The sequence below is a fragment of the Nelusetta ayraudi genome, unplaced genomic scaffold (genome assembly GCF_046127955.1).
Source record: "Nelusetta ayraudi isolate G7.1 ecotype Tasmania unplaced genomic scaffold, CSIRO-AGI_Nayr_v1 ptg000181l, whole genome shotgun sequence".
Classification (NCBI taxonomy): domain Eukaryota; kingdom Metazoa; phylum Chordata; class Actinopteri; order Tetraodontiformes; family Monacanthidae; genus Nelusetta; species Nelusetta ayraudi.
The window spans coordinates 207,147-221,354 of record NW_027466230.1 but is presented as its reverse complement, the minus strand read 5'-3'; the positions used below and the strand labels follow the sequence as shown (position 1 = coordinate 221,354).

At 45.8% G+C, this 14,208-nt stretch overlaps 1 protein-coding gene and 1 long non-coding RNA gene across 2 annotated transcripts; one reads left to right on the top strand and one right to left on the bottom strand.

Annotated features, from left to right (window-relative positions):
* Window positions 1–311: 311 nt before the first annotated feature.
* Window positions 312–13,792, top strand: cmya5 (cardiomyopathy associated 5). Its single transcript, XM_076015086.1, has 15 exons — window positions 312–446; window positions 1,065–1,710; window positions 2,125–4,650; window positions 4,804–4,983; window positions 6,786–6,881; window positions 6,990–7,208; window positions 7,298–7,320; window positions 7,521–7,645; window positions 7,788–7,922; window positions 8,887–9,033; window positions 9,150–9,297; window positions 12,672–12,805; window positions 12,943–13,060; window positions 13,161–13,337; window positions 13,415–13,792. The coding sequence occupies exons 1-15, from the start codon at window positions 331–333 to the stop codon at window positions 13,665–13,667; spliced, it is 5,043 nt and encodes a 1,680-aa protein (XP_075871201.1). The 5' UTR covers window positions 312–330; the 3' UTR covers window positions 13,668–13,792.
* Window positions 9,612–12,409, bottom strand: LOC142881071 (uncharacterized). The gene is made up of 4 exons (XR_012925507.1): window positions 12,096–12,409; window positions 11,156–11,357; window positions 10,761–11,001; window positions 9,612–10,399 (listed from the first exon to the last, which is right to left on the bottom strand). It is a non-coding gene; the product is annotated as an uncharacterized LOC142881071 (long non-coding RNA).
* Window positions 13,793–14,208: the final 416 nt, after the last annotated feature.

The following is a 14,208-nucleotide window of genomic DNA, read 5'->3' as shown; positions in this document are numbered from 1 at the left end:
TGTTAGAAGCAGGCACGCACCACTTGGCCCTGGCGATTAGAGCCGTTAATGTACCTTCAAAATCTAACTTTCTGTTGTTTGTTGCGAGTATTCCAATCCTAAAACTCAGCGAGGCACTCTCTCAGTTCTGCCTCTTTCCCGTCTCGACACCCCTCTGTTCTTTCCCCACTCAAATCTATTTCTGTCCCCCGCTGAGTCAGATGGATGGCTCTCAACTTAGAATGACACAGACGGGCAGAGCAACTCTGCGAAATCAGGGGCAGGAAACATCAAGGGGACAAAAGAAATAACGCTGATCAAAGGCAAAGGAGAGTGCGGCAGGACGTCAGAATGGAGGAGTGTGAGAGTCTGGACTCGGAGATGACGGAGCTGCAGGGATTTCCACATGGGTCTTCAGAGACTCTGAGCCAGGACGATGAAGATGAATTGGAAGAGCTGCAAAACAGGTGCTCCACACACTTGATCTGACAGGCTGAATGAATAACACTGGAGGTCACCTTTTGTGATTTCTTTCATCTGCTGGTTTGTAAAATGTGTTGGAAAAAAGGCTGATAAGAGAGCAGTCAACTCCTCTGCAGAATGTGAATAAGTTGAATCAAGTGTCACTAAGAAGCACTCAAACTTTTTAACTTCTAATTCTACACATCAAACAATTGGGATTAACTCATTTCAGCCAAGTAATATGTCATAAATGCAGTCAGGGAGCCATCTCCTCTCTAATGTTACACAAATGACGCACTTGGACGTTATGTTGTCACTCAGCAGCAGCCCATATTCACAGTGGGAGGGACAGCTCATAATTCACCTCATCTTCATTTTTTTTTAAATCACTGTCATTGGCAGCCTGACACTGGACAGCCGGACTAATTCTTGAGGTCTGGATGCCTTAAAGTTGTCTTAAGACTGAGGTGAACATTAAAAATGGATGAGGTGCTTTTGCAAGGACAAGTTGTGGTTTGATTCATTAGTTTGTTCTCGGCTAGTATTTCCTTGAGGCTTGCCAGTGAACTGTGTAAACAGCCTGCTCTCGTTCTTCTAACGCTGTCCATTCCCCCCTTCTGCAGTCTGCGAGAGGTAGTGCAGGACCAGTCTGTGAAACCCAAACTCCAGTGCCTGATGGTCGACCCCTCGTTCTCCATGGTGACTGTTCAGAGTGAGGACAGCGGTATTGTTTGGGAGACAGCATCGAGCCGCTGCTCTACCCCCTGGGCTTCTGAAACCAGCTCCATCTCGGAGGCCTACAGCATGGAGGGTTCCGGAGCTGCAGGGAAGATCACCATCGTCTTTGACGAGGACAAAGTAGTCCGAAGGAGAACGAGGTCCGGAGGGAGGAGCAGCAGGCTGGGGGACAGGCTGAGCCGCCCGGGGAGCTCAAGATCAGCCTCCGCTTTGGGGGTGGAGAGACTGGAGATGGCCGAAGTTTCGGTCCCGAATGTCAAACAGCAGAAAACTGATTCGGAGCCAGATCTGGAGGGTATCAAAAATAAAGATCAGCAGCTGTTTAGTTTGATTTCTGAGGGGTATGAGATTCTTAACATCAGAGTCCCCTCCAAACTCCCCACTGTGGATGAGGAGGAGAGCACCGAGCTGCAGGATAATTTGTCTTATTTGGACCAGACTCCAAAGATTAGGTCCCGAAATCAACAGGATTGTACCCAGCAACAAAATAATGTTGTGCCAGAGGAAGATACAGCACCTGACCATCAGAAGGTATTTACCGATTTATTGACAACCCAAACAGCCCAGAACAGAATCTGTTTAGGATTTGGGGGTTTTATGCTGTCATCACAGCTCTGATAAGAAACAAGTGACATCAAGAGGAATATTAGAAACATATTCATATTGAGGTGGTCTTTCCCCAAATTTTATTTTTCTAATAACACAAAAAATGTTTACAGAGTCATGCTGAAGTCCTCAGCTTTCTTATCAAATTTCTTTGAGGCCATACACTAGGAAAAACAGGTTCATTTTCTTGCAATGTGCTTTCTTACCAATGGATGCTGCTAAATGATAGACTGTAGTAGGCTGTTTCTAAGGACTGCTTGAAATTCTCTGCCATTCCTGTGAAATACATGTGCAAGTTAATCGCTAATATTCACCTTTGAATGTGGTCAAATCTCTCAGGGCTCAGATCAAGACTCTCCTCAGCATGCAGAGCAACAAGAGCTCAGACACACTCCAACTCAAAAAGATGACATTGACTACTTTGAGAAGTTCACCCTGGTTGATGTGGTTGGTCCAGGGGAACCTGCTCCAGAGCTGCAGGACCAGGCAGAGCAGCTTCCTGTCAAGGCCCAATCAGAGGAGCAAAAGCCCGCTAAGACCACATCCCCAGAGGACATCTCTGCACCAGAAGATTCCTTTGTCATCGTCTCAGATGTGGACATTGTTGGGGAACACCTGGATGAGGTGTTTTATGGAGAGGAGGCTCCTTCTGATGGACTACACCAGAGAGATCATCAGGCGGAGGGTGAAGCAGCGGCCATGAGAATGAGGCGAGAGAGCCAGAAGGAAAGTGGTTCAGTGCTGTTTGGCAGCGAGGAGACCGTTCTCACGCCCATCTTTATCTCCCCCGGCCCGCCAAAGATCATTGATCCCATCCTGCTTGAGGAGCCCACCGCCATGTCCTTCATGTACTCAGACCTGTACGAGGATGCTGTAGGTGAGAGGAGGAAGAGCGATGAGGAGCACTCAGAGGCAGAGAGCGTGGCCTCTGAAAAGACATACAAGAGACGCCTGTCAGACTCTGATGAGGCTGACGGGTACCTGGAGAAGTTTACACTGAAGGATGAAACTCCCACAGTGAACGTTCGGCCAGAAACACCTGAGGATCGGACAGATGGGAGGATGATGTGGTCACAGAGTAAATTTGAAATGACGGGTTGTCTAACAAGGGTGATCAGCGAAGGAGATGAGGAGAAAGCAAAGATGGAGGAACCAGAGACTAGGGAGTGCATTGCCGTAGAAACTAGCGAGGACATAAAATCAGAAACATTTGAAGATAAGGGAGAAAAAGTGCTAGAAAAAGTCAAAGGGGAGGACAAGAAAGAACTTTATACAGAAACTGAAAAAATGAGCAGCGGTGAAGCCACAACAGTGTCATTGCCAGAATCTAAATTGAAGCAGGGTCAGCAGACGGGGCACCAGGAAATAAAACACAAGGCAAAGACAGAACAAACTGAAACTGAGGAGAGCAGCACTGCTGAGACACACCCTGGAGCTGAACAGATGGACTGTAAGGAGGAGAAGTGTGAGGCTCAGGGAGAGCTCTTGGAAGAAAGTGCAGTTACTGAGGGTGATCAGTTAAGTCAGACCCAAGACTTAGAAGATCAAACGATCGCAAAAACAACAGAGAGCGCTGAGACGACAACTCCGAGCACAGAGACGTCCTGCATCAGTCACCTGTCTAATATCCCATCACAATACACTGAGGAACGCCCTGAGGAAGCAGCTTCTGACTCTTTGACACGTACTGCCAATGAGAAGTCACCAACTGAGGCCCAAGCTGAATTAAAGGAACCCGAGGTTGAAGGGCAGGGAACGTGTCTCACAGCTGAAATAGAGATGTCTGAAAAAACACTTCTTCATGAAGAAGAAGGAGGTTCAGATGTTGTTCCCAACAACATTGCCTCAGTTGAAGTCATCACCGACTGTGACGGTTCTGTACACGCACTGGTGGAGGTGAGCGAGAAAGCAGTAGACAAAAAAGAAATCCAAACCCAGATCCAGATTGATCTTCAGGAGGTAAAACAATCTGAGGCAGAAGCTGCTGGAGAAGCTGCTGTTCTTGAAGAAGAGCACCGAGACCTTGTGGAGCCAACTATGGCTGAGGATCAGGCGGCTACATCTTTCACAGAGGCTGAGCAAGGGTCTGAAGATAGAGCTGTAGCAGAAGCGATCAAACCAGGGATGCCAGAAGAAGTGAACACAGGCACGAACACGACACAACATGAAACCGAGGCCAAGATGTTTCCTCCAGCGGGGACAGTAGCTGAGGGTGCTGCGACTGATGTGAAGCCAACACCTGAACAAACATCCACGATGGACGTTCAGGAGATGGTGAAAGATGAACTGATTGTCCTCGTTCCCAAAGGCCAATCCGTAGAGATGGATATAGAGATGAGCCAGCGTTCAGAAAAGACTGCGAGCGAATCTATGGCACCCCCTGAAATGCACAGCACATTTGAAGACCTGACTGAGCTTCAAGCGTCCACGGCAACTGAGACCCAGCAGGAACCAAATGGCGAAACACAGCTGGAGCCTCAACTGGGAGTAACGCACGATGTTATACCAAATGAACCCAGTAATGAGGAATGCAACGAGCACCTTCCTACGGCACCTGTGCATGAGGACGACAAAGAAGAGCAGAAGGTTGAGTGGGACTCTGAAAAAGACGAGGCTTTCTTTCCGCCTCTGAGGAGCTTCAGTGCCCAGGAAGATTTGTCTGCCCCGCACACACAGGATATGCAGTTGGATGGAGCAGAGGTTGAAGTAAAGACAGTGGAACAAATAGAGGACAGTGTCATGGACGCAAACATTGTTGGAGAGACGCCAAGTCAAGAGACTGACCTTCACACAGAGCAAAAAGAAAGCAAGACAGAGGAGGTTCCCGAGGCTCCTGAGGTGATAGTGGAGGAGCCCGAGTACGAGGTGATATATGAAAAGGACGTGAATGAGACACAGAGAGATGAAGGGAAACCAACACCCGAGCCTGCTCAGGAGGAGGAGGAGGAGAAGATAGAGGTGGCGATGGAGGAGGAGGAGAGAGTGCTCAGTCTGTCTGCGGAAGACGAGCTCATCGAGGCTGACTATGACATCATTGACGCAGAGGAGGAGAGACAGGCCCGGCTGGCTGCCGAGCTCCAGGGGATGGACTGGTTCTGTCTCACCTGCGGTTCCTTGCTGGCGGAAGGCGACTGCGCATCCGGAGAGCATCGCATCCACGAGGTGACCTCCGTGGACGCAGCCTACGAGGAGATCAAGGTAAGGTGCTGCACCTTATGGGGCGGAGGCTGGGTTAAACAATGGAGAAGTTGCCAGTTCATTGCAGGTTCACATAGGAAGACAAACAAACATACACGATGGAAACATTGCATCGCCCAAATGTTTTTCATGAAGATGCTGTAGAGTTCTGAGACTTACCAAGAGACCGTGTTTGGTTTTTGCTTTTTTTTTTAAATATAACCTTCTGGTTGATATGCTGTTTGAATTTCATATTTGTCAAAGTTGTGATAGATGTGATTTACTTTTTGAAAGCAGCAGTAATATTTTTACAATTCAGAAGTATACTTACTGTTGCACTTACTTTGTTTAGCTACTCCGATGTTTTTTATTTGCTGAAACTATCTAAAAATGAAAAATAAATGTGCAGTGTCAGCTACAGTATATGGCATTTTTTTTAGCATATTCTGTACAGCAAGTATATATTGATTTGTTTAAACTATCCATGAAGGGATAAATATCAGAAATATTTCTTGGGTGAACATCTCAACTTGTCAAACATCTCAGACAACAAGACTGAAGCACACATCAGCTTTCAGCACAGCTGATTCCCAGGTACTCAAACATAATCTGCTCCAGTTTGAGATTTCTGCACTCAGCATCAATTCTAACCACTTTTTAGACTGGAGTAGACTGGAATCCCCTATACCCCAATCCCCTCATGACCTCTGCAGGTTATTCGTATATTACCAGACTATCAGCTTTGGTCAAGTGTTCATCAGCTTTTCCAGCATCGCTTACATCTCATCAATTCGCTATCTGCAAACTCTGCAAGAATCCATCTGTATTATCTTATGTCAAAGTTTTTTCCACTCTGTCTTGCTGTGACTTTTCCAGCCGTGCTGGCGAGGTGCGTGCTCTCTGGCCGGTCGCAGACTACTGTCAAACACATTGGATTGTTGTGATGTAACACTCTGATTTGATCGGTGGAAAGGTCTGGCGTGACGTCATCAAACTGAGACTGACAGCTGCTCTGTGAGTCAGCAAAGGGTCAGCCATCCGCTTTTTTAATGTGTTAATGTTATGACGCCTTAGAGCCGCTTAAAACATCTTGTTCTTTTTAAATCTACAGCTACTCCTGTATAGCGTTCACTTATCCTGGAAGGGAAAAAATGGTTTCAGGTTGTTTTTCTGTGAGTAAACGCAGAAGAACTTGATTAATGTGAGCAATGAATTATTTGACATTTGAGTTTAAAAACAGATGGCACAAAAATGCCAGAATATAATTGAACCAGGCCTTATTTATTTGCTCGTCGCTCTCAAGACTGTAAAAACAAAAACAAATCTCAAAGCTGAAGTAAGTGGGACATCAGAGCAAAGACAGAAAAGACAAGAGTGAAACTGAAACAGCTCAGTAAAACCATCCGGTCAAATTCTCAGAACAGATACTGGCACGCACGCACACACACCTGTTTTCAGAATCTAAGAGAAGAAGAATCCACGTCTTGACCCAGTTAAATGTGAGCCGTCTCTGATCATGTGATCCTGGGGGATTTCCAGGCTTTCAACAATTTGAATAAGCATCTCGCGAGCTTTGCATCCAAAGTTTCCCAAACTTTATTTGTGTCACGTCAGATACATTTTCAGATCTTTTTTTTTTTTCATTTGTACTCCAGTGCAGCATCAAAAACGAATTAAAAGGTTAACGGGACATTAAAAAAGCCTAAGACATGAAAATGACCATGAACTGACACCTCAAAATAAGACCATCTCATCACTTTTCCCTCTCAGTGATTTGGGGAAGACAATGCGATAATCGACCTGTGATTATGTTGTCTCATCAGGACAAACTGAGTGACTGGATCTCAGAGCTTCAGGGGAGGTCTGAAAACATCGAGGACCTGGTGTCTGAGCTTGAACTGGCCTACAACTCCGTGGAGGTTGTGATTCCACCTCCACACCAGACTTAGCGTCGCCTCTTCTCAATACCTGTGGATTTGAATTGGACTTTAATTGAGTCTAACGCTGATCGCTTCCCCGCGGAACAGGACCACTGCGTGGAGACGGAGGCGGTGATGCAGACGCAAAACGAGGAAATGATGGCCTTGGTGATGGAGCAGTACAACAACATGTCTGTCAGCATGGAGGAGGAGAAGAAAGCCAAGCTGGAGCAGCTCTACGACCAGATTGTCTCCTTCCAGGACAGCATCGACTCTGCCAAGGCCACACTGGAGACCACGGCCAGGGAGGCCGAGACTGAGGCGCGGGTGAGCGCACACACGCAGTCCCATTCATCAGAGGAAGTGATTTAAGTCAAAATACTGACAAATCACTCTTAAATCTTTTCCCTCACCAGCCTCCTGGAGACATCCATGCAAGGTAAATGTGTTGTCCACAGGCTAGCTTGTGTGGTTCTGACAGCTTTCTGACACTGGATCAACCAGTGATAACCAATGTACGTAATGACCGGTCCTGCTAAGCTATAACCTATTGAGCATGTAAACAGGTGGACATCCATTCATTGGCCTCAGTGTACAGAGTACAGACATGTGGCCAATGGCAGAATCTGTGATTGTCAGGCTCGAGGCAGCTCTGGAATCAGCGATGTCACTGGAACTGGGTCCCAGGGGACTGCTGGTGTTTGAGGACTACGCCAAGGGCAACACCTCCGGCGCTCACCTTACACAGCGCAAGGGAATTCCAGGTAGGCTCTTTTTTTTTTTTTTCTTGAGCACACCTGACAGTTTTGGCAACTTGTGTGTGTGTCACGCACACACATGCAGCAAGACTACAACATGACTCAAGTGTAACACCCCTCTCCTCACCCCTCCCCAACTGCGCCTCAGTGCCTCAGAGTCCCACGCTGCAGCCCCAGGAGGCGGGCTCAGCCACCAGCACCAGTGTCACCGTTTACTGGAAAGTCAGTTCTGGGGATATCATAGACTGCTTCCAGGTCTACTGCATGGAGGACCCGCAGGGAGGTAAACATGTTTGCAACGCGGCATTACTCCAAAAATAAATGGCTGAGATCCCGTAAATGGACCAGTTAGGGTTTGTTTTTTTTCATTTGTAATGATTCTCCAGAGCCCCAGACATGACGTAGGGGAAAAATATAGAAATTGTGGCCAAAATACAGATATGAGATACTCACAGAATGCTAATTTGTTCCCACAAAATACTTATTTGTGGCCACGAAATACCTAGAAACCTACGGCAGCAGCCTACGGGTTTTCCTGAAGGTAAGTGTCTTTTCTTATTATGTTCTTGTCAATATCTTATTGATATGTCCACATTTTAGACAGTTATTAAATTACGCTTGTGTTTAAAGTAGAAGGGTTCAGTTAGGGGCTAGTCCCAGGTATTTCAAGATACGTCTTCAAGATAACAAGAGCAAGTCCAGTTACCCTAACTGAACCCTTCTACTTTAAGATGACCCGGATGACTGAGAACCTTCGCAGACTTGTGTTTAACACTTTATTACAACAGGTAGCTGATGTTAGCAGACTGCTCCAGATTGTTTTGATGGGAACAAATTAGTATTTTGGGGGAACTGATTAATATTTTGCATTCTTATCTACACTACCAGTGAAATGTTAGGACAAACCCAATGAATTTAACGTATTTTCTTTCATTCTCATGACTGTTGACGTTGCAGTTTCTCACTGAAGGCGTCATAACTACATATGAACACGCATGGAGTTATGTAGGAAACAATAAAAGTGTAAAACTCAAACACGTTTTATATTTAAATTCTTCCAAACAGCCATCTTTCATAAAAAGCATATTTAGAATTATCTAACACGTTTTTAATGTTTGGGGCTTGAGATTAATTTGATTGGGTTGAAAAAAAATATATAAACCTTCTCATTAGTTGATCAGAAGAGATTGTCACACTTTGAGTTACACGAGATGCAGTGCTGATGCCGGGGTTGATGTTGTGTACAGTTGTGTCGGAGGAGTACCGCGTGACGGTGAAGGAGAGTTACTGCATCCTGGAGGATCTGGAGCCTGACAGGACCTACAAGGTTTGGGTGATGGCTGTCAACTACACAGGCTGCTCTCTGCCCAGCGAGAGGCTCTCCTTCAGGACCGGTCAGTGATGTGCCCCGGCATTTTGAACACGTTATTTTGTTCACGTGTGCATGTTTTTTTTTTTGTTTTTTTTTTATAATGGTACTCAATGTGAGGGTGTGTGTTCCTCCTGGCAGCGCCATCGGTGCCTGTGATCGATACAGAACACTGCACTGTCACGTGGGACTCGGCAACACTGCGCTGGAGCTCAACAAAACAGGAGCCTGAACAGAGCTACACCTTGGAGTACTGCCGCCAGTATGAGGAGGAGGGAGAAGGACTCCGGTATGTGCATCATATACATACATCAGTGGTGTAAAGATAAACCTATTTGAATCGGTTATCGGTCTGTGACGTATGAGATCCGAGTGCATCGGTTGATGGAGCCCTGGATCGGTAAAGATCGGTAAAGTAAAAATAAGCACTTGGGGTTAAATTGTCCATTTGTATTGAATCACACTGAACCGAATCGGATCGAATCATACCAAATGATTAACTATTTTTTATGAATCGTCCCTGAATCGGATCGTAGCTTGTGAATCGAGATTTGAATCGGATCGTTTTGTGAGTGAAAGATTCACACCCCTAACATACATGCATACATTCCAGTTTGCTTCTCTGTCATTAACTTCTTGTTCTGACTTGTCTCTAATGTACTCTTTTTTTTTTGTTGATATTATTAACAATTGAACCTTCAAAATGTTTCAATTATTTTGTTATATTAAGAATAAGATTCTTTGATGTCTTTTATGGACATTTTAATTTCTTCCCAAAGTGAAAATCACTGCAATAAGCATGAACAACAGGAGAGAGACAGTCAATTCTTGACATATTCCCAATGACAATATACATAACGCAAAAACAATATTCCCCAAATGAGTCCCGCAAAGCCCGCTATCTCAGAGCCGTACAGTGCTTCCAATGGGCGATCCTCACTTCCATACAGTTCAATGTGCCCATCTTGCGCACTGCAAAAGGTCCATTTGTGACTGATCAGTCTTTAAAAAAAAAACACCCCCCACAAAAATGGCAACTGCAGTGGGGAAAAAAGCAAAAAACAAACAAAAACTGGGTTGTTCTCACCAGTTGCTTGCTGAGTCTCAGATTCACCGTAAGACGACGAGCTGAGGAGTGAGTGGAGATCAATGTCCTGCTCCTCATTGTGAAAGACCATCTTCTCCGACCGACTGGAAATTGACTGGAATGATTCACTCCGGTCAGCAATTCCCTTCGGAGCTCTCGCTGAACTCAGTGTTTTCCCGACCGTCTGTGCGGTACTCATCATGCTGCTGCAGTGTTCTGACTGGCGCACCACGGTTCAAAAGTTTGTCCACTTCGCCCGTCTCTGCTTCCCGACCGTCTCCTTCCTCGACACTTCCTACTCCTCCTGTATGTTATCGAAAACATGACGTCACACCAACGTTACTCCTTCACGTTCCGATGAGAATCACATCGTTAATCATGCAAACAGAAACATGGCAGTTCCATGACATGACAATGTTTAATGATTTTTAATTTACTGCTTTTGCCTGAGTAAAAGTTCCCCCGGCTAACCATTTAGCTGATGCAGTCGCGCTTGCACACCGGACAGGTTTGGAATATTTCTTTCAGACACTTCTCAAACACAATATACTTTGAGTCATTGTAGTTTGTGGTTGACTCTATTCTACTTTCAGGAAAAAATAAAACTCAATTATTTACATAAGCAGACCTAATGTTGAAAGTTTTCTGCTGTATTGGAATCTTACCTAGTGTCTGATGGCTATGTAATGGAGTCACCGGGTTCGTATGTTGAGTCGTGTGGAACAACAGTGTCTTCTTCCTCATCCTTGTCCTTGTCCTCGCTCTTGTCCAATTCAAGATGTGGCCTCTTTGAAGGTCTGACACCTGGTGCCAAACCCCTCACCGACGTTAAAAAAAACTGAAGGTCTCTGCCCAGCCCTTTAGTCTGTGTGCCAACATTCTGGTCTGAAACTGTTGCCTGCGTCCCTGATGAGAAAAAAAAGACACAAATAAATTTAGTGAATGATATTGTGATACAAGGAAATATGTGATTACGTTTCTACTTTATAAAGGAATATAAATGCTATATCTGACCGTTGCATTAAATCATACTCTTTTACCGTCCTAATTATATGCATACCTTTGCTTCTCACGCGTTGTTTCAGCGTACTATAGGACAGCTGCGTGGCTACAGATTTTGTAGACGGACACGTCATCATCTTTGTGCCGACAGATACCATATGAGGGTTGAACTGTGTTTCACGAGATACAGAAGACGCAGGCTCCGTTTGGCATCCCTTGTGTCTGTGTCGTGGGCTTATCAGGATCTGTTGTGATGTACTCTAATTGGGAAAAGGACAATGGCCACATTAACCTCAGTTCTCAACAGCAATGGTGCGTTGGCTTTGAAAAACACATTGGTCCTTCTGCTGTGACGTCAAGACGATTTGTGCACCTATGGCCTTGTTCAGACTGCCAGCCACAATCTGATTTTTAGCCCATCCAGATTGACACAGGATGGCTCTTTTGCAGTCTGAACAGTCACAAACCACATTAAATCCGATTTTTGCAAAACGGATCGAAACCACATTCGGGAGGTGGTTTCAAATCGCATCTGGACACTTGCTAAAAAAAATAAATAAAATGTGGACAGTCAGCCCCCCGCCCCCCCAAAAAAACGGATTTGAGAAGGAATCGGATTTGAATCAGATTTGCATGCAGTCTGAACGCAGTCTGAATTACACTCCTGCAAGCTGTGAGCAAGCAAAAGTAGCTGCTGCGGAGTATTTCCTCCCAGATCCAACCTTTGCTAGGCTACTATTTTCTTCTTTCAGACACGGTCTGTTGCACATCTGCGCTGTTGTGCACACGCCACGGTTAGATTTAAAAAAAAAAAAAAAAAAAAAAAAAAAAAGGATACTTTCTCCACGTCTATGTTCATGTGGTAAGCCAAGGCAGCCTGATTGAACTTTACCTTAGCTCAGTGTACGCGCGCTATAATGTTACACTGACAACGGCTTTTGTCCGATTACTTACACAAAAAATAAACACAGTGAGGACAGTGATGAGTTGTTACTTACAGCTGGCTCTTCTGACTCTTCAACACGACCGAGTACCGTCGGGAAGGCTTCATCTTTCAGCAGCAGTTTCCCGGCTAACCCAGCTTCGTACGGGCCCATGTTAACGAAACAGTCCCGTGTGAAATGCCGCTGGCAGACAAAAACGTAGGGTTTTATCTTTTGCTCTTCGGGAAAAAGCATCTTCACCCACTTCTGCCTGGTGCTATCATCCTTGGGAAAGCTAAACAAAACAGACTTTCCCTCGCACTCGTAAAGACACTTTCTTGGAGCCATTTTCTTGTAGCAGCGCACGGGGATACTACTTCCGAGGCAGCGCGGGGCGGGAGGGGAGCCAGAGCGAGCGCGTGCCTGAGCATGGCCATGTAGGGAAGTCCGGCACGCGTTGACGTCAGTGCGATCACGACGTTAAAAATGAACGCACGAACTCGTCATTTGACGCTTTTGCACCGTTTGACACAAGTGTCCGACATTGTAACAGTATTTAGATGTCAGAAAAGAGGGAACGCATTAAAGGTCCCCTCTGAGCAAACAAAAGGCGTCTTTTGAGTCATTCACTCACCCATTGGTGTATTCCAGGTCCATCTCGGGCATCACAAGCTGCGAGCAGAAGGTTTTCCTGCAGCCCCATGAGAGCTACTTGTTTTACATTAAAGCTGTGAACGTGGCTGGAGCCAGTGACCAGAGCGAGGCCGCACTCATTTCCACTAAAGGTAATCAACGGGAGCCACAACCCTGTAATGCTCACATGATAATAAAACTCGACAAAAACATCTTCATATTGCTTTCTGTTTTCTGTAGTCTTTTTTCTGTACTTTTTTTGTTTGTTTGTTTGTTTGTTTTTTGCCAGGCACCAAATTCCACCTGCTGAGGGCTTCAGCTCACCCGGCTCTGGAGCTGTCCGAGGACCAGACTGCCCTGCACTATCCTCACAGCCCGTCTGGAAGCACGCAGTCCACAGACAGACAGTGAGCTCCAGTCTGCTTCTGACACGCTTTCCCATCCCATTTTCCTCTGACTGTGTGTTCACCACTTTTCCTTTTTTTTCCCCCCTCTTTTCTTTTCTAGGTGTCCATCCATCCTGGGCGAGCTGTTGCCGCCGCGGGGATGCTATTACTGGGAGGCCGTCGTCTCTGGAAGCACGGCGTACAGGCTGGGGGTGGCCTGCAGCACGGCTGACAGAAACAGCCCAGTGGGGGAGAACAACCTGTCATGGTGTTTGCAGTGTGTGCCAGCACCATCGGGGTAAGTGTGGAAAAAACGAGCTACACCTACAGTCCACTCGGTTCCCCGTCAACGTTTGCCCTCTTTTGTCGCTCCAGCTGCAGGTACCAGCTGCTGCACAGAAACATTCGCTCCAGCGTGTTTGTGACGGAGGTGCCCGAGCGGGTGGGAACTCTCCTCGACTACCAGTGCGGTCGTCTCGCTTTTTACAATGCCCAAAGCGGTCAGCTGTTGGGCTCCTTTAGCCAGAATTTCACGGAGTCGTGCCACGCGGTCCTGGCCCTGGAGATGGCGGGCAGCCTGGCAATCAGCATGGTGCCGGAGGTGCCAGAGTTTACCAGAGACAGATAGCTCCGCTGTCTCTGCTTTTTAAACACTGTTTACAGCAAATGTGGGAAGAGATATTGTCACGGGAATTTTCATGTATACGTGTTTTTAAATTCTGGTTTCACAAAAGAGGCTTTTCTTTTATATATATATATAAATCACTTTGTTGAGGAATATCAAATATGATCCTGCAAGAAATAATTACTGTAAAACAACTGCACCCTGCTTAGATTTGGAATGCACAAAGTTTCTTTGGTCAGCAAAGACGAAACTGTCAGAATAAACGCAAACTGAAGAACTGAAATGTGTGACATAATTTAAGTTTGATGGTTTGAAGAAGTAAAAAAAAAAATTGTAGACGATGCAGTGAACCTGAACCTGTGGTTGCTTATAGTATCTATAATTTGCCTGTTTTCAATTTTTACCTCATTGCATTATCCCTCATCATGTAAGTAAACCGTCTGAATGCACAGAGACGCCGGACACATTGATCTCCACAAGCTTGGATGAATGTTATGAACGCTAAACTATTCTAGCACTTACAAATTGTGTCTCATTGTGTAAA